Source organism: Petromyzon marinus, chromosome 17, assembly GCF_048934315.1.
Source record: "Petromyzon marinus isolate PM22_M1 ecotype Great Lakes invasive population chromosome 17, UKy_Petmar_22M1.pri1.0, whole genome shotgun sequence".
Lineage (NCBI taxonomy): Eukaryota > Metazoa > Chordata > Hyperoartia > Petromyzontiformes > Petromyzontidae > Petromyzon > Petromyzon marinus.
This window is the reverse complement of record NC_133683.1, coordinates 11,762,945-11,779,673: the sequence shown is the minus strand read 5'-3', so window position 1 is coordinate 11,779,673 and position 16,729 is coordinate 11,762,945. Positions and strand designations below refer to the sequence as shown.

The 16,729-nt window shown below is 50.6% G+C and overlaps 1 protein-coding gene across 2 annotated transcripts in view; it reads left to right on the top strand.

The window, feature by feature from the left end:
- LOC116943338 (alpha-actinin-1-like) overlaps positions 1–16,729 on the top strand; it is a 78,063-nt gene that overhangs the window by 29,097 nt on the left and 32,237 nt on the right. For both annotated transcript variants that reach the window (XM_032956153.2, XM_032956154.2), the window contains exons 2-3: positions 5,117–5,231; positions 10,589–10,708. In XM_032956153.2, coding sequence (XP_032812044.1) covers positions 5,117–5,231; positions 10,589–10,708 — 235 coding nt within the window. The remainder of the gene's footprint in view (positions 1–5,116; positions 5,232–10,588; positions 10,709–16,729) is intronic.

Sequence of the window (16,729 nt, the reverse complement as noted above, 5' to 3'; positions counted from 1 at the left end):
AAACGCATGCGCGCGTGCGCCCTGGTGTTTTGCGAGGCACCTGACGTTATCTTTGTGCAAATATCGCGCACTCTTAGCTTTTTTCAGCGGCAGTCTTGAAGCGGTCCGCGTTCCCTGCTCGAAAGCAAATTCGTTGTTGGACATCACGCAAGGAGCCCTCAACTATGCTCAAAAGAAGGGGGGGTGGGGGGGTTGTGGAGCGGTTGGCGAACTACGCTGTTAACTCAAACGACCCGAGTTCAATTCCCGGACACGGCTAGCGTCGGTGCCAAACGATATCTTAAACCGGGTCTTTGGGCCTCTTCTGTCCTACACCAACCCTCAAAAGGCCAGCGTGGTGAGGTATGGTCGTCCGGCAGTGGATTGGAAATGGGGCTGTACATTATATTACATTGTAATGTATCTACGTATCGATCGCTTTGTATGTTGCCGGGTGGTCGCTGGTGGTGGCAGGGAAATGGGTTTATGCTGGGAGGTCGGGAGGGGTTTAGGCGCCGGCGTTGCTGTCTGATTGGCCCTTTGGATCACGAGGTTCGCAGGTGGCTTCAGGGGCGGCACGGGGGGGGGGCAGCCCGCAGAGGACAGATGATGATATGGGACACTGTGTTAGGTCACTGGCCGTCGGTCCACAACTTGGGGGTGGCACAATGCATTGGGTTTAAAAATTTGTTATTTGGCTCATGGTGCGTGCATCGAATCCCATGCGTAAGAGCTGACGTGTTTTATTTGTTCGTGTGGCATACCGCTTCATCAACCCGCAGTGACCGGCGCGGTGAAGTATGGTCAAACAACTTCCCATGCGTGACACGGTACTGGAGAGGCATTCATCCACCAGTGGAGTGACAAACAGCTTCACCTTACCATTGTTATTGTTAAGCATTGTATGCATGTACGTACATTGAACTTATTTTGCACCGCACGCCATTGGTTCACGTTACCCCTGCAGTCACTGGAGGCCGCTACATCCAAAGACATATTTATAGAGAGAGAATTGATTTTCGATGCTGAATCGGAGGAAGAAAATGTCCAGTGTTTTTCCAAAGGACAAGACACTGCACTGCTTCTTTTTGTGTTTGAGTTTCGTTGTCCTTCCCCTGCACCTCCGACTTGGCGCGATTGGCTACGTATGGTGTGACAAAGGTTCAACATACATACAATGAGAGCGCCCCCCCCCCCCCCCCAAGTGTCTGGGGCACGTTGGCCAAGCACGAAAACGTTCGCCCATGCAAGATTTTAAGGCTAGGATCTGTGGCACGTGATGCGACGTGCATCATCATCATAACCTAGGAATTTGGCTACGTCTCGACCCACAACACACATCACACTTGACTGTCGGGCAGTTGCGTGTTGGTTGATGAGGCGGTCGGTGGCAGCGTTAGGTGCGGGCAAAGCCAGGACCTGATTAAACACCCGCTCGCCACCGACGTGAGGAGTGGGGCCCGCCGTGATGATTTCTATCTTCGAGAAAAACATTTGGGGGGGGGCGTATGCGGGCAAGTAGCCGGGTCCGTTGATTCACCTGACGGATAAGATGAGGAGGAATTCGGCGGTCCGGGGTTCGAACGATGGACAACGGAGCAAGGCCAACCGCTCGTTTCTCGCGGCACACGATGGAGGGGGAGAGCGGATCGTGGTTTGCGAAATGAGGGCGGAGTGGAGCCTTTGGTCCTCCTTGCCTCGGCAGTGATGCCATCGCGTGATAAAAAGCAAAAGGACAAAAGCGAGGTTTTAAAATAGCCCGACAATCTAATTTCCTGCTTGCGAAAGGGACACTACCCCTCACCGGATTATGGGTTGGATTTTAATAATCATAAAGTTATCTTACATTTACGTCCTGACAAATAACATTTAGGTTTTAATGCCTCTGTAGCTTAATGACAAAACTACTGTTCATGAACACGAACAAATCAAACACTTTTAGTTAAACTAACTCTCTGAGAGAACATGACAATAGTATTTATGATAAGTTGCATCATATGCCCGTGAACATGTCATGGATTGCCTGTTATTTTCACCTTGACACAATCACGCAGTTGCAAGATTATTTCATTTTATATTCACTCGCACAAACCCTGCCCCAGTCGGTTTCAAGCATTCACATTTTAGACCAGCCCGTCCGCACCGTGCTCTGTAATATTTCACAGTCCACGTGAAACGAGGCACCGCTGTCCTGCGATTAAAGGGTTCTCACCTTGTTTTAATTAAAGGTCCTGTGCGCTGTGTACGCTGTGTACGCCCTGTGCGTGCGTGCTGTGTGTACCAAGGGTATATGACACGCGCACACAGAGACGCTCATTGTTTTTTGTTCAATACGCGGGCGAATTGAGGGCAGTGGAAAACACAAGAGGCGTTCTGTTTTTAAATCGTCGCAACGTCTCGCCGCTCAACTGACCCAACATCGGGCGTGACAGACCCGTAACGCCGGGGAGATGGGGGTTGAGGGGGGCTCAGAGAGAGACCCCCTTCTAATGATGAATGCCCCGATGGCGGGTTTTTCTCCTGTAACCCATGCCCACTTGCACGGACTGATCCTCGCTGCGGTGTCCTTGATTTAATTTCGAATACTTAATTCGGTGATGATGACTATTATGATGATCTGCTTCTTATTATGATGACGGTGATATACAAACTGTCTGCAGTAGCCGGAGGGAGGTGGACAAATTGCACTAATGAGCACATGGAAGCAATGGGCGTCGCGACAGCCGTTCCTCGCATGGAGAGCGGGAGGGTGGTGGTGGGGGAAAGAGGGGGGCCAGAGCAGAATGCACAATAGGCAAGAGCAGAGATCGTATCGTAACTCATTCTGCTCGGTGTTTACCGTTTGTTTAACGTTTGTTTGACATCGACCTCCTTCGTGCCCCCCCCCCCGCTCCAGAGGATTGTACTTCTCCCTTTAAACAAGGCCACGCTGGTACAGGGTTGAACGGGGGGGGGGGGTGGTGGGTGGAAAAATTCCACATTCCCATGGCAGAGACCAGTGTTATTCATATGAAGCACACTGTTAACTTCGGGAGCAAATTTAGACTTAAAACTATCGTGACTGCAGGAATTCATAGTCTTGGTTCTTTCGGTAAAGTCACGTAGATAAAAAACAAAAGTCTAAATTAAAAGCAGAAAAACCCACGACGTTTCGATCGCAACACAAGCGGTCTTCTTCAGGTGGAGACAGAACTTATTTTTTTCTCTCCACCTGAATTTGACCGCTTGTGTTGCAATCGAAACGTCGTGGTTTTTGTTTTCCTTTTTTTGCTTTTAATTTAGATTATCGGTAGCAAATTTTGATCGCCGGTGAGAACAACGCCCGAGACATGCGAGCGCAAATTTTAATTTTTTTATTTTACCAGGGAAGGCCCCCACTGAGCTTCGTAGCCCCTTTTTACAGAAGCGACCTGGCCATCACAAATGACAACTCAACGAAGTGGCTTGTCGTTTCGGATGAATCGGCTGATTCTGCCGGCCGCGTCGTCCCTCTGCCACGACCGGTTCGCTGGGCTCATACACCCAAAACTGGAGGTCATCCCCGGGGACAAAGAAGGTCGAACTTTTATTCCATACAAACCGAGCGTGCGGTTTTGTGGCGCGTTACGGCTCGATGCACATACAAGCCGAACTCTGTTTTCTGCTTCGCCTGCCCGACTAAGACCGGCGACGATAAAATATATTTATTAATGCGTGGGGTTCGACAGAACACAGTTGTGCTCTGTGTGTGTGTGTGTGCGCGCGTTCGCTCAATCCGTAGCATTATTGTGCGGAACGTTGTGGCTCGGGGAGTAATGAAACGGCTTTACATCGGCTCATTCGCTCGCAAATCAGACGATTGTGTTGTACCGACAAGCCATCGTAGCTGTGCCCGCAACGGAGCAGTCTCTCATGTAAGGGCTGCCCCTGTGTAGCTGGCGTATTGTTGGTACTTAATGGCGGCTCTCTGCGGGCCTCTAACGAAAGGGTGTCGTTGCACTCGTTAAAGTGGTGGGGGTCGTTACGGAGCTACCGGTTTCGCCGTACAGAGGTGGGGGGGGGGGGTGGGGTGTCGGGGGGGGGGGGGCCCAGTTGTCTCGAGCGGGGTTTTACGCGGGCCGCTGTACGAGTGGAATTAAATTTGAGGACTGGGCCTTTAAAACAAACGGCGAAAACACAGCTGCGACCCTGCGGCCGCTTGTGCCACACAAGCCACGATTGTTGATACAACAACGCCCGCTGCAGCGTCGTCCCCTGTGCCTGTTTATAAAAGGAAAAGGTGAAGCCCAGCAAGCACTCCGCTCACGCCGCTGCCGGTGGAAGGGGCCTCCGCTAGAGCAAGCTATAGAGCCGGGGTCGGCAACAAAAATAACAAGACGAGGCATTTTTTGTTCGAATTCGGTACAAAGCTCAATATTTCAAAGAGTCGCAATGCATGTGAATACATACATACATACATTACGTCACGTAAAGAGTCCGTAAAGAGCCTCATGCGGATCCGGAGCCGCAAGTTGACGATCCCTGCTCTAGAGCCACTTGTCCTCGCCGGCCAGACGTCTTGGAAGACGTGGGCACACGTACTTTTTACCCCACCACACCCACACGCGACATTTTTTTACTTGACCATTAAAGGCACACTGAGCTACACAGCTTTTTCTCAGAAGCCACCTGGCCACAAATGATAGCCCAACAGAGTGGCTTATCACGTGGAAATTTATAGCAGACAAATACTTCAAAATACCTGTCTTCTAAATGTGGAGTGAAAAACCGGAGGACCCGGTGAAAAAGCCATGCAACCATGGGAAGAACATACAAACTCCAAATATACGCATGTCAGGGTCAGGATCGAACCTACGACCTCCTGTATACCAGGCGAGAGAGTTAACATCTCACCACCGTGGCGCCCATTGCCGATGAAACGTGTGCCCGTTTATACCGCTGGGGAAGGGGATTTAAGAAGCGTGCCCCATTTGTTGCAACTGCCGCGCTGGGAGTTCAAATCGAAAACCGGCGATCTCTGCGTGGCACGTCCGGCGTGCTCACAATCGCCGCACGGCAGTAGGGACCCCTGTCGGTCGCTTGCAAATGAGTTGCGTTCCGGGTTTCCGGGTTAATGTTCACGGAGCGATGATCGCTTTGCCCGTTGTGTGTTCCGCAGACGTTCACAGCATGGTGCAACTCCCACCTGCGCAAGGCCGGCACGCAGATCGATAGCATCGACGAGGACTTCCGGGATGGCCTGAAGCTCATGCTGCTGCTTGAAGTCATCTCGAGTGAGTGGGAACACGACAGAAAAAAACGAAACACCCGTGTTGTAGCCTTAACGTGCCGTTCGCAAGTAGCACCTGTGAAGGCCGGCAACGGAACACGATTTGGGGTGGGTGGCTAACACCACGCCCGGCAGCCTTTGTCTCCCCAGTGGCAATGTTTATACAATGCACGAGGTACGATGAAATCAGCTCCTGTGCAGGTGCTGGGTGGATTGTTGCATCACGGAACTGTGGGAGGTGGCCACAGCTTGGGGGAAGGGGGGGGGGAAGGCCTCCATCCAGCAGTGGATAGGTGCATGGGTGCCAGTGATGATGACAGTAATGATGACCATTGACTTATTTCACGAGGGTGGCGATGCTGGCGGTTAACGTGAAACCCACACAGTGCCAGTTGACAGAGGTAACAGTTCAGATTAATGCAGCCACCGAGTCCGGGTGCTCCGGTTTCATCTCGCATGTAAACACTCATGAATTGGCAAGTAGTAACACCTTAATATATATTTAGGACCACAGAGCTTGGGCAATTGTTGACGCCGGTTCGCCGACCAGCTGCTGCTTTCCCGCCTGTCTCGCCTCTGATTCGTCCTCTCTATTTCTCTCTCGTTGAGAGTGAGCGACTACTGTTCAACAGCGTGGGACAAGTTGACATCATTATTATTCGTCATTTCTTTGGGGAGGGACTTCCAAAGTGCTTGGGGTTTATGTAAAGTGGAGGCATCGACGCGGTGACATCGTCCACTAGCGTCGCTCGCCGTGTGATCTCACGCCACGCTCCCGGTGCCCTACATTCACACATTGCCCGCAACTAAACGGGTCGACGTTTACACCTTGCGTAAGCACAGCAGTCACTCGGGGCTCTTGTGCAAGGGAGGCGATGAAACTCGGCAGGTTCATGCTTGTTCACATTAAGGACACGGAGATATGTCGTGCCATGTCATCGCCTATGTATTGTACACAAAAGTTTAGCCGCACCCCTGCAATTGCTTGCGCGCGCCACAGCTGCTTGGAAGGCTTTCCATAGACGAAACTCGCAAGAGAAGAGCCCCTAGTGGTTAACCTGGGGTGCGAGATGCCCGTACGAGACATGGCCAGATTTTTTTAGAAGGTAAATAATTTAAAACAGAAATTAAGACGGTGCACGTAAGTACGACTTTTTGTGTAATCAAACCTACGTATTTATTAACATTTTCCATTGTTAACCATTGAGAACCAAAGGGGGTGCAGGCTGCAGTCAAATTAAGAATCACTGGTTTCGAGGGTACTTCGACCTTCTCGTCTACACTGGATAGATCTCATCGAAGAAGAGGGGGGGGATTCCCACACTTTTACCCCACCACTCGTGGACCTTCTGATCAATTAACTGTGGTGCAGTCATCTATGCCTGCTGGTAAGAGTACGTGTTGATGATGATAATGATCATATGGCCCTTCATCAATCCACTGATGAATGAAGGCCTGACCCATGTCACGTCAATCGAGGGGATTGTTTGACTATACTTCACCACGCTGGTCAGTGCGGGACGGAGCATTATAAGTTCATTACAACGAATGATTTTGCCACACCGCCCTACGCTGCCCACAAAGTAACCCCGCATCCTATAAAACGCCCTGTCGTGCGTAGTGGGTCATCCGTCCGAGCACTATCCAGCAACCAATCTGCTTAGCATTCAAGATGAGACGAGATTGGGTACATTCCGGGTGACGTGGTCAGAGGCTCTTGTACAGTAATAGCCTAGGCGGGCCAAATATTTCGCAGATCGCTCTGTGAGGGGGGGGGGGGTGGTGGGAGTCACGCACGTAAAAAAGAAAAATGTCAGATCGCCTCCATCTCAATCGAGCAGCCCTCATCACGTTCAACGGCTTTGAGTGGCCCAGGTCGGTAGAAATTCCACATTCCTCCGAAGGGGGCCAGTCTCTCCATGGGCCCCCCCCCCCCCCATTATTGACTCTTGGTCCATTGCAAAGAGGCTTGTTAAAATCCCCGTTACTCAGGCGGGTTGTGTTTTAGCCTGCTACATGCACAGACCATTTGTCAATTGGGTGTCATTTGACCACACTTCACCATGCTGGTCTGTGAGGGGTTGAAGGCGTGGGTTTGCGCTATGTGTGTGGCACAATTACAGCAACTCCGGGCACGGGCTCTCGTGCCCACTTGACACGTTCGGCCATGACTCTTTGTTCAATGTTCGACGCAGGCACGCTGCGACGATTAGGACGCCGGACTTGCGATCCGGAGATCACCGGTCCCGTTCCATGTCCCAGCACGGCAGTCGAAACGAGTTTCTCCATATTAAATTTCTCAAATCTATCTCCCCGCATCTGGTCCAGCCACGGTTTCGCTATGGTTGGCTATGTACGGCACTGTGCAAAAGAAGGTCAAAACAAAGACAAAGATCCCCCGTATAGCCTGTAACCGACTGTTGGGGCAAGTACTGTTGGTGAGCACCTATGAAGGCTGGCACGGCACACGAGGGGATGGGTGGCCAGCACCACGCCCGGCCGCCTTTGTCTCCCCAGTGGCGATGTTTACACACTACACCAGGTACTACTTTGAGGCTGAGTCGACCTAGGGGAGGCCCAGGACCGGTTCAGATAAATATAATTGTCACTAGTGTTGGCCGTGAGCGGGAACCGAACTCGGGTCGCCGAGTTCGTAGCGCAGCACGCTAACCCCTCGACACCACCGCTCCCCACAACATACATACATACAAAGCCTGCGGATACTTCCACATCTTCCAGGACGTCTGGCCAGCGTGGAAGGAGTAGGACAAAATACCCTCCTCAAGCGGCTCTCTAGAGAGCTCCCTCCAGGTTAAAGCTCTTCCGCCAGCAGTTGCCCGAACCAAGCAATTGCGCGGCTGTGCCTTTTTGCTCTTGTTGAACGTTCTTCCGTTGTTGTTTTAAAGAGCACTTTGCCCGCACGATGTTTTCAGCACTCAATTATTGGCTCACGGAAGCCTCCTCTTTGAAGTGCGAGTCCCTGCTGTGTGTGTTCGTGTGTGTGCGTGTTTGTGCGTGTTTGTGCGTGCGCGCGTTTGTGTACGCGCGCTCGCGTGGTGCCATTATGCGCAGTTTGAAATGCAGAATGCCGCCGCCGGCCCTGTGTCTTTATTGGGCCGAAGGAATGCCGGACAGAATAGTTGGGAGTGTGTAGTGAGCAGCGTGCGGCACTCCCACACAAAGGTGCGTCGGTCACCCTCGGGTTAGAAAAAAAAACACGCCCGGCCAGTTTTTGGCCAAGATGGAGGCCTTCTTGTTACTCGTGAGCAGGACAAAATGTGTGCCTGCATTTGGAATATCCGTTGGCGTGCTTTGTCTGCAGGGGCCTTATCATGAAATGTTTATGCTTGCTTTTGCCAAACGCCACGCAGTTCCAAAGTCTATTGGTCTCGGGCTAAATGACATTTTTCCGGCGATGATATTGGCACACAGTAGCCTGCTTTGGTTGAATGAAATCAACACTGATCTGTTGGTTTTTTTAAACTCAAATTATGTTCCTGAGTGTGTTGGAGAACCCAGTTTCTCCCTCGCTGCCCACCGATAGAAGTCGGGGTGAAGGAGCTGCCAAGGTTTTGGTTGACGATCGAGCACTCAACCGTTTCACTCTAGCCACTCGCCCACCGGCAGTTAGTCGCCTCCTTACCACTCTTCTGTCGCTACTGCCGTTGTTACTATTCCCGTGAGCTTCACGCATTCATTCCTCCACTCTTATCTAGGATTCGGTCTCGCAGACTGACCCCGTGTCGCCTCATCCGCCCCGTGTTCAGCCACCGCGCCGCAGGTCACAAAACTTTTAACAGCCACGATTGACTCGCCAACAAAGTGGCGCTCAAATTTAGATTCAAAGCTTTCGTGACTGCAGGGATTCATATTCTTGGTTCTTTCGGTAAAGTCACGTAGAAGGGAAACAATAAAATAATAAAAATATAAAAAACAATAAAATTCTCACGACGTTTCGACTGCAACACAAGCAATCATCATCAGGTGTGAAAACCACAGCAATAAAATTTGAATTTTTTCTTGCTGTGGATTTCACACCAGATGATGACTGCTTGTGTTGCAGTCGAAACGTCGTGAGAATCGTATTGTTTTATATTTTTTATTATTTTATTGTTTCCCTTCTACGTGACTTTACCGAAAGAACCAAGACTATAAAGTGGCGCTCATTTGATTCACAATGGAAGGATGACGGACCAAGGTGATCCCTGAACCGGGATTTGAGTGCGAGGCAAGTGCTGATCTTCCCGCTGTGACCGCCTCGGTCACATTTACCGGCGGCCGACAGAGCCCGTCGTAATTAGTGACCACACTCCTGGCCGGAAAAACCCAGCGGTGCTTGGGTCACCAGAGCAGCCCCCAAAAACACAAAGAACACAAATGTTCTTCCCCCGCCGACGACGGCATGAATTAATTAATGAAAGTCAGAGCGGCTGACCGAACGGCACGGGGCGACGACGTGGCACGGTGTAGTCGACAGACCGCGGACGCGCAGCCCCACGGGTATTGGTCCGCTCGCTGAAGATGACCGGACGTGCAGGCGCGGGACCAATGGGTGAACGTCGAATGCTCGGAGACTTTCACTCGCAGCCCAGGGCCTGTCAACGAATGCGTTCGGCGTCATCGCTCAGGCTCGACCCGCGGCAGCTATAAATAAATAAATAAACATGCACGGCCGATTGTGCACAAGATCATCGGCACAGCCTCCCGGTGCCGCTCGGTACGCACATTGATTGTTGGTAACAGCATCTACACTGCATGAGCGGAGCAGCTCACTCCTGAGTTATGTCTCCACGTGTAAACAAAAACATTTATAAGCGAGTCCATTGGTGGGTATTGTCTTTCCGCGCCAATAGTACCCAGTGGCATTTGTTTAACAAAGCGAACTTCTGGACCGGTTTTGGATCCTTCTTGCATGTCATCAGCAAGTCGGCCTTGTTAAACAAATGCTGCTGGGTTGCCAGATGTTATTGGCAAGAGGACTCCGTATAAACAAAGGTGACCTGTTCAGTCTGTTGTGTGAATCTGCATAATACATGTGCTAGCGTGTGTGTGAATCTAGGACCTACAGTCGTGTGAATCTTTAGAACATACAGTGGATTGAATATCGACAATATGTCGGTCATCATTATCATCACGATCCATGGGTAGATAGCCCGCAAGTGTCCACTACACATTTCGTCATTTGTTTCCACTTTCCTCTGCCAATTTGCTCAAGTAGTGCACATCTGTAGATGCACGAATCTATAGAATCCACATGAACCGCGGGACCCTGTTCAACGCAACGGCAAAACCACACGCGTCATGTTGCTCTGCCGAGGGCCGTCGTATGTAAAAAAATAATCTGTGGTTGTTCCCGCGCAGGCGAGCGTCTTCCCAAGCCCGAGAAGGGCAAGATGCGCGTCCACAAGATTAACAACGTCAACAAGGCGCTGGACTTCATCGCAAGCAAGGGCGTCAAGCTGGTCTCCATCGGAGCCGAGGGTGAGGTGTCCACACAGCAGCCCCCGTGGCATCGGGGTGGGGGGCTGAATATGACTGAGGTCTCCCCCCTCCCACTGCGGCCGGAGTGCGTCGTGTTCGGGAACAAGGAGGGCAGACCCACGATTTCGGAGCGTACATTGCAGACACTTTAAAGATGTGGCGAGTCGTCATCAGTACGGTCACAAAGTGGCTTTTTACTCGGGCAGCGGATTGTGCAGCTATTAGGAGTGGGATTTGGATACAAATAATTTGTCCACCACCCATCTTGATAGTGAGGAAATGCTTGTAAAATACCGCTGTGTCGGACGTACTCGGACGGAAATAGCTTTAAGTGACGTTGGAATGGTAAACGCCACAGTGGCGATATGTGAACTACCTCACCCTGGTATCCAGGAGGTTGTGGGTTTGATCCCGTTGTTGACTATGTTGAGTGGAGGAGGGTGTACGACACACGTTTGATTACTCGCGCGATCTGACCCAAAAATACATTGTGAATAAGGGCAGCAACGATCGACTTCCCGAAAAGTTGTTCTCCGTATTTCCAACCGACACGTCAGCCCTGCGCTGCCTCCGCTGGTACGTGACGTAGATACGGCCGCCTTTGTGCGCTTTCGTCAACGAGCACGTGCAGACGCGAAGCCCGAAGCCGCGGCCAGGAATGCGTTGGTCGCCTCACGCGAATGGTACAGCAGCCTTTTGAAATCCGAGTGATGACTCGCGAGGGTCGCGCACGTCGTTCGTCGGCACGCCAGGGCCGCGACGCGTCGAGCCGGTGGCCCGCGGTGTCCTCCGTGGCGTGCGAGACGTCGCCCTCGTGCGTGACCCGTCGCGCCGCTTTTATGAACGTGCCGCACCCTCCACCGCGCCGTTTTGTGCCATTTAAAAAAAAAAAACGATTATTCGGCCCCCCCCCCCCTCCCCGCCTCGTTTGCAATAGGCGGTAAATGTCACGGGGCACAAGACCGGACGACGTCGATGCTAGTTTCCCCCAGCCTTTGTCGAGCTGCGCAAGTTGCCCGCTCCCGTTGACCTTGGCGGCCCTCTGTCGTCACCCGAGTCGTGTGGAACTCGGAAAAATTCGTCACCGGGCGTGAGAGACGTTATATCCACTCGTGCATTTTTTCCGAGATAACGCTCGCAATCAACGCGGGTCTGTTCTCGTGACGACCCTGCATACGAAGTGTTCTCGCGTGACACGTTGTGGACTTTTTATCGCAAAAGATGTTGAGCTCGCGAGCGTGGCAGAGACATTCCACGTTGCGTGAATGTGGTAGGAGATGACCGCAAAGAGGTTTCTGAAGTTTGTTTATCGTCGCCACACTCCGTCGCCAACTTGTACTCTCTTACAGCTACTTTATGGGCTCATCGGTGTGTAGGCTGTCTCACTTGCACCTCGTATGTCCTCATGTTACTCATTGTCTCACCAGCCCTGCTTAACTACCGTTTGCCTTGCTTCCTCCTCCTCTGCACCCGCTGCTGATGAACTCTGGAACCCATAACCCTCCTCTTTTCTATGCTCTACGGCTAAACTTTGGAAATGATCACCCTCCTCCTTCACATCCGGTAAAGATGAACTCTGAACTGCTCACCTGCATCTCTCTCCTCACCCGATAATGCCTCTCAGTCTCGTAAGTCTACTGTCAACCGTTGACAATCCCCTGCAGTTGCGTTGTTGCTGGCGAAGATTAGCGTTCGTGAGAGGCCGAGACTCTGGACCTTGTGCCGGCGACTTTCAATGTTGGCGTAGAGGGAATCGCACAGTTCAGGAAATGCGTGGCTGACGCTCACAGGCGTACGTTCTCTCTGCCCGTGCAGCTGATGGAATTTAAAAGACGCTCGCGCCCGTAATCCATCACAATGTGGAGGCAGCAAGGGTTGGTGGATCGCACAAATGTTACAGATACTTCCTTCCTGTAGTCATCGAGGAGGGGCCATACCTTGGCCCACGCCAGAAGGCGGTTCAGAAAAAAATGCAAAACTCCACCTGTTACATCGCACGGGTGCTCCGGTTTCCTCCCACAGGTATAAACACTCATTCATTGGGCGATAACGACTTGATATACATAGAGGGCCGCAGAGCTTACGGGGTGAATTTGGTGCCATCTCACCGTCTCGCTGCTGCCTTCCCGCTCGTCCGTGGTTCCTCCTCGCGCCCCTGAGTCGGCCTCTCCGTCTCCTCGTAAAAGAGTGGATACCGTGCGGCGCAGTGTTACAAGCTGACATTAAAAAAAAAAACGTTATTAAAAAAAATCTGGTCTGATACTCCACAACTGATAATTAATTCATTATTCGTTGTAATAAGTAATTAATAGCCTATTGTTTTACACTGCTGGGTAAAGGCCTTCCCGCAGAGTAAGTGGTCAAGGGGGTTGTTTAACTATGCTTCACCCATGCTGGTCAGTGCAGGTTAGTGAAGAGGGAACTCGGGATCGATTTGGAAATGACTGGCCACCGATGGCCAGAAATCGAACTCGGACCCCTGAGTCGACAGCGTAGTGCGCTCACCACTGTGCCACCACTCGAGCCAAATTCTCCACGCGAGTGATTCTCATTTTAAACTTGGGCAGATATATTAGATTGAAACGTGTGAAAAACATTCCGTCACGTCAGCCGTCCGTGGTGAGGACGGGTTGTATTTCAGCTCCCTGTCAAGCTGTGTGACAAATCATCGATGTTTTTGATATGCTTTTTTTAAGTGTGATCTTAAAAAAAAAGAAGTATTTGACTAACAAGACGATTCCGGTACACAACAAAGGATATTAAAGGGGTTTACACCAGCACAACACACATTACGGATTACAGAGCAATGAAAACCTACACCTGTCAACCCCTTATCAGTGCCTACCTTATTACAGACCAATTTAGACCTTATTGGTCACCCTGTGCCCTTAGAAATCTCAACGTTCATCCTAAAAAGTCCGATCACAAGGGAGAAACACAAACAAATAGACCTTTTTTTGTCCGTATTGAAACGGCTGTACGCCGTATGGACCTGAAAACTCAATTTCCTCGTACAAGAATACGGTTAAACCGTATGGGTTGACACGGTATGGAAACCAATCTGAACCGCATGTTTCATTAAACCGTTTCAATACACTCTACAACCCTGGTGCCTTCCTAAGCTCTGATAGCCCTGTAGGAGAAGGGGGGAGGGGGAAAGGGGAGAGGGGCGGAGTGCCAAAATTATCGCATGAATGCTCTGAAAAATCGATGCCCACTGGAGGAGAGGTCGTGAAAGGGGTTCCATCTTCGGTGGTAAGCTTCCTTCCTGCCCCGAAGTGTTGCACTTCAATGCTCTAGAGCGTCGTTTATGTGTCATCTTCACGAGATGTTTCTTCCCACCGTGAATTTTGACCTTTACGATCCAGAAAACACGTGTTTATGACCTCCCTTGGCCAACTGTCAACCATCACCACGAGGGGCTTGTTGGGATTCCTGCCACCCAGAAACGTTGGCCCTCGTCACTTTTCCTCCCAGCTTGCAAAGTTTTCCTGTTGCTTCCAGCGAGATTGCTTGCAATGGTCCCACTCTGACAACTGTCTTTATTCGTACCTTAGTCTCAACCCTCAAGATACCCTCCATTGCTTCCCGAGGCTGTATATGTCGTTTATTTACTCGCACCCGTGACACTATTTTTATTTGCTTTCAAGCTCTTTGTTGTTTGACCTGTTTGCAGTAAGTTCTAGTGTGGTTTTTTCGTGTAAATATTTTTGTTGTTGTTTGTTGCTCTTTGTATGTATGCATGTTGAACTTTGCGCACACACATTCCCTCCACGCTGTGATGTCGTGTAACTGGCGATGGTCTTGGGCTGTGGTCTGTAAGTCTCTATGTAAATCGATGGATCTCTATGTAACTCGATGGATCTCTATGTAACTCCGTGGATCTCTATGTAACTCCGTGGATCTCTATGTAACTCTGTAGATCTCTATGCAACTCTGTGGATCTATAACTCTATGGATCTCTATGTTACCGTGTAACTGCAATGCCATGTACCCACTGCCACTGCTGACGGTCTGGTGCTGTGGTTGCTGTTGTAAAAAAGCTGCTTCGCTCAATGGGGCCTTCCTTGGCCAGCTGAAATGAATCCTGAGTTTGGAAATGTGTTGAAGGGACTCCAGTAGGCTGTGCCACAAATGTGTGTTCTTTACCTGACAGCATGGAGCACAGAGGATTTCATCATCGTCCGTTAACATTTACAAGCCACCCTTTAAGTGCAACTTCGAGGCGCCCAGAGCAAAGGGTAATTTGAGATAATGAGTCTGCAAGGAAGTGATTGCAGTCCAAATACAATATTCAAACACAATGCAACAAAGACAACACACGTACAGTGCTGATAGTCCCTCCGCTCATTGCTGGCTGGGTATTCATGACGTCGATGATGAAATGATTTCACTCTCTCTGATTTTGGGATATTCTATATTACTTTGGTTTGAGACTGTCTGCCGTGGATACAATTCTGTCAAGTCGGTCTTAATCTCTGTCTACCTTTGTTCCTTTTTTCCCTTTCACTTTACCAAAGGCCATAACTCTGTCCGCGTGTTCCCCCGGTCGCACCTTGAGGACTCGGTCTAGCCGGCTGGCTCTTTTGTCTCATCCACAATGTGTTCAACGACCACACTGCAGGTCACCCACCATGCTTCTCTCTGCTTCTTCCCCCCCCCCCCCCCCCCCCCCTTTTACAAAGTTCTCATGAAACGCCTCCAGGCACAGCCCCGGTGGCGAAGATGTCAACTACCTCGCCTGGTACACAAGTGGTCGTAGAACTCCCTCACTGGGATTATACAAAGCAATCATTGCCACCCTGCTGGTAGACTAACGCCTGTTTGCAGGCCTGATGCCGAATTATCCTGTGTCGCGCAGGGACAGCTGCCACTGCCCCCCCCCCCCCCCCTTTTCAAAGTATTGCTAAGATTGCGAGACGTTAAGCGGTTTGAGATGTCCCGGCGTTACAGGAGGGTGGCTCTATCAAAAAAACAAATCGTCGTCTTCTGCGTGTACCATCCAGGCTTCACTTGCATCACAGCGTTAGGGCATTGCGCTCAGCTTGGTGCATCGCTCGAACCTTGTTCGCACCGTACGCAGCCATCCGCCCAAATCGGAGGTGTGGGGGAAGGACAGCAAAATAAACACAAAAGTCAGTTCTAGAGAAATGAGTGTATTCAATGTAGATGATTTACAAGTGCACAGCTCCAGTGGTTTCCTATTGTCGGACGGAAGGCTTTCCTAAAGCGAGCACACACACGGCTTTAATGGGAAACAAAATATTAAACACTTTGCGTTTTGGATAACTTTAACGGAGGAATTAAAAAAAACATGTGACATACAGATGGACGTCGCGATCGGTAATTGTAATGCACATCCCGAATTTTAATTAGCGTTGTGGAGAAGGGCCAACTCCAGCCCCGCGTCCTTACTTTCTCGGCCGCCATTTTGAGTGTATTGGGTCGGCGTGGGTGGAGGTTCTTATGCCCCCGTAAATATGAAAGGAATGTTTTTTTTTAAATCGATAAATCTGGATGAATAAATGTTCACAACAATCCTTTGAGGACTGAACTTTGTCCGTCTCCGAATAATTACATTTTAATTTAACTTGAATGTGGCTTAACGCCCTCGGTTTATCCAGATGTATTTCTGTCGTGGAGTGAAAGTTAATCCCTCCGTAATAAAAAAAGCACTTGTTTCGCAGCTTAACTGTGTTGGTGGAAAATTAATTAATTTTAATGCCGAACAGCTCGAACCACGGGGTGGGGAGTGGTGGTGCAGCGGTTAGCGCACTGCGCCACGAGTACGGCGACCCGAACTTGAATCCCGAAGGAGAACACACCATGGAGAGATGGAGCGCTGAAATCGGCGCGCATGCATGCGCCAGGTGGATCGTAAGAGATGGCAGTGGCTTGGGGAGGAGGGCGAAGGGGGGTGGTGGTGCTCTTCCATCAGGAGCAGGTTAATCCTGGCTGATGACAATGCCGACGACGATGATAAACGTACTACTGCAGGCCAAGGTGTTTTAAATCGCGTCG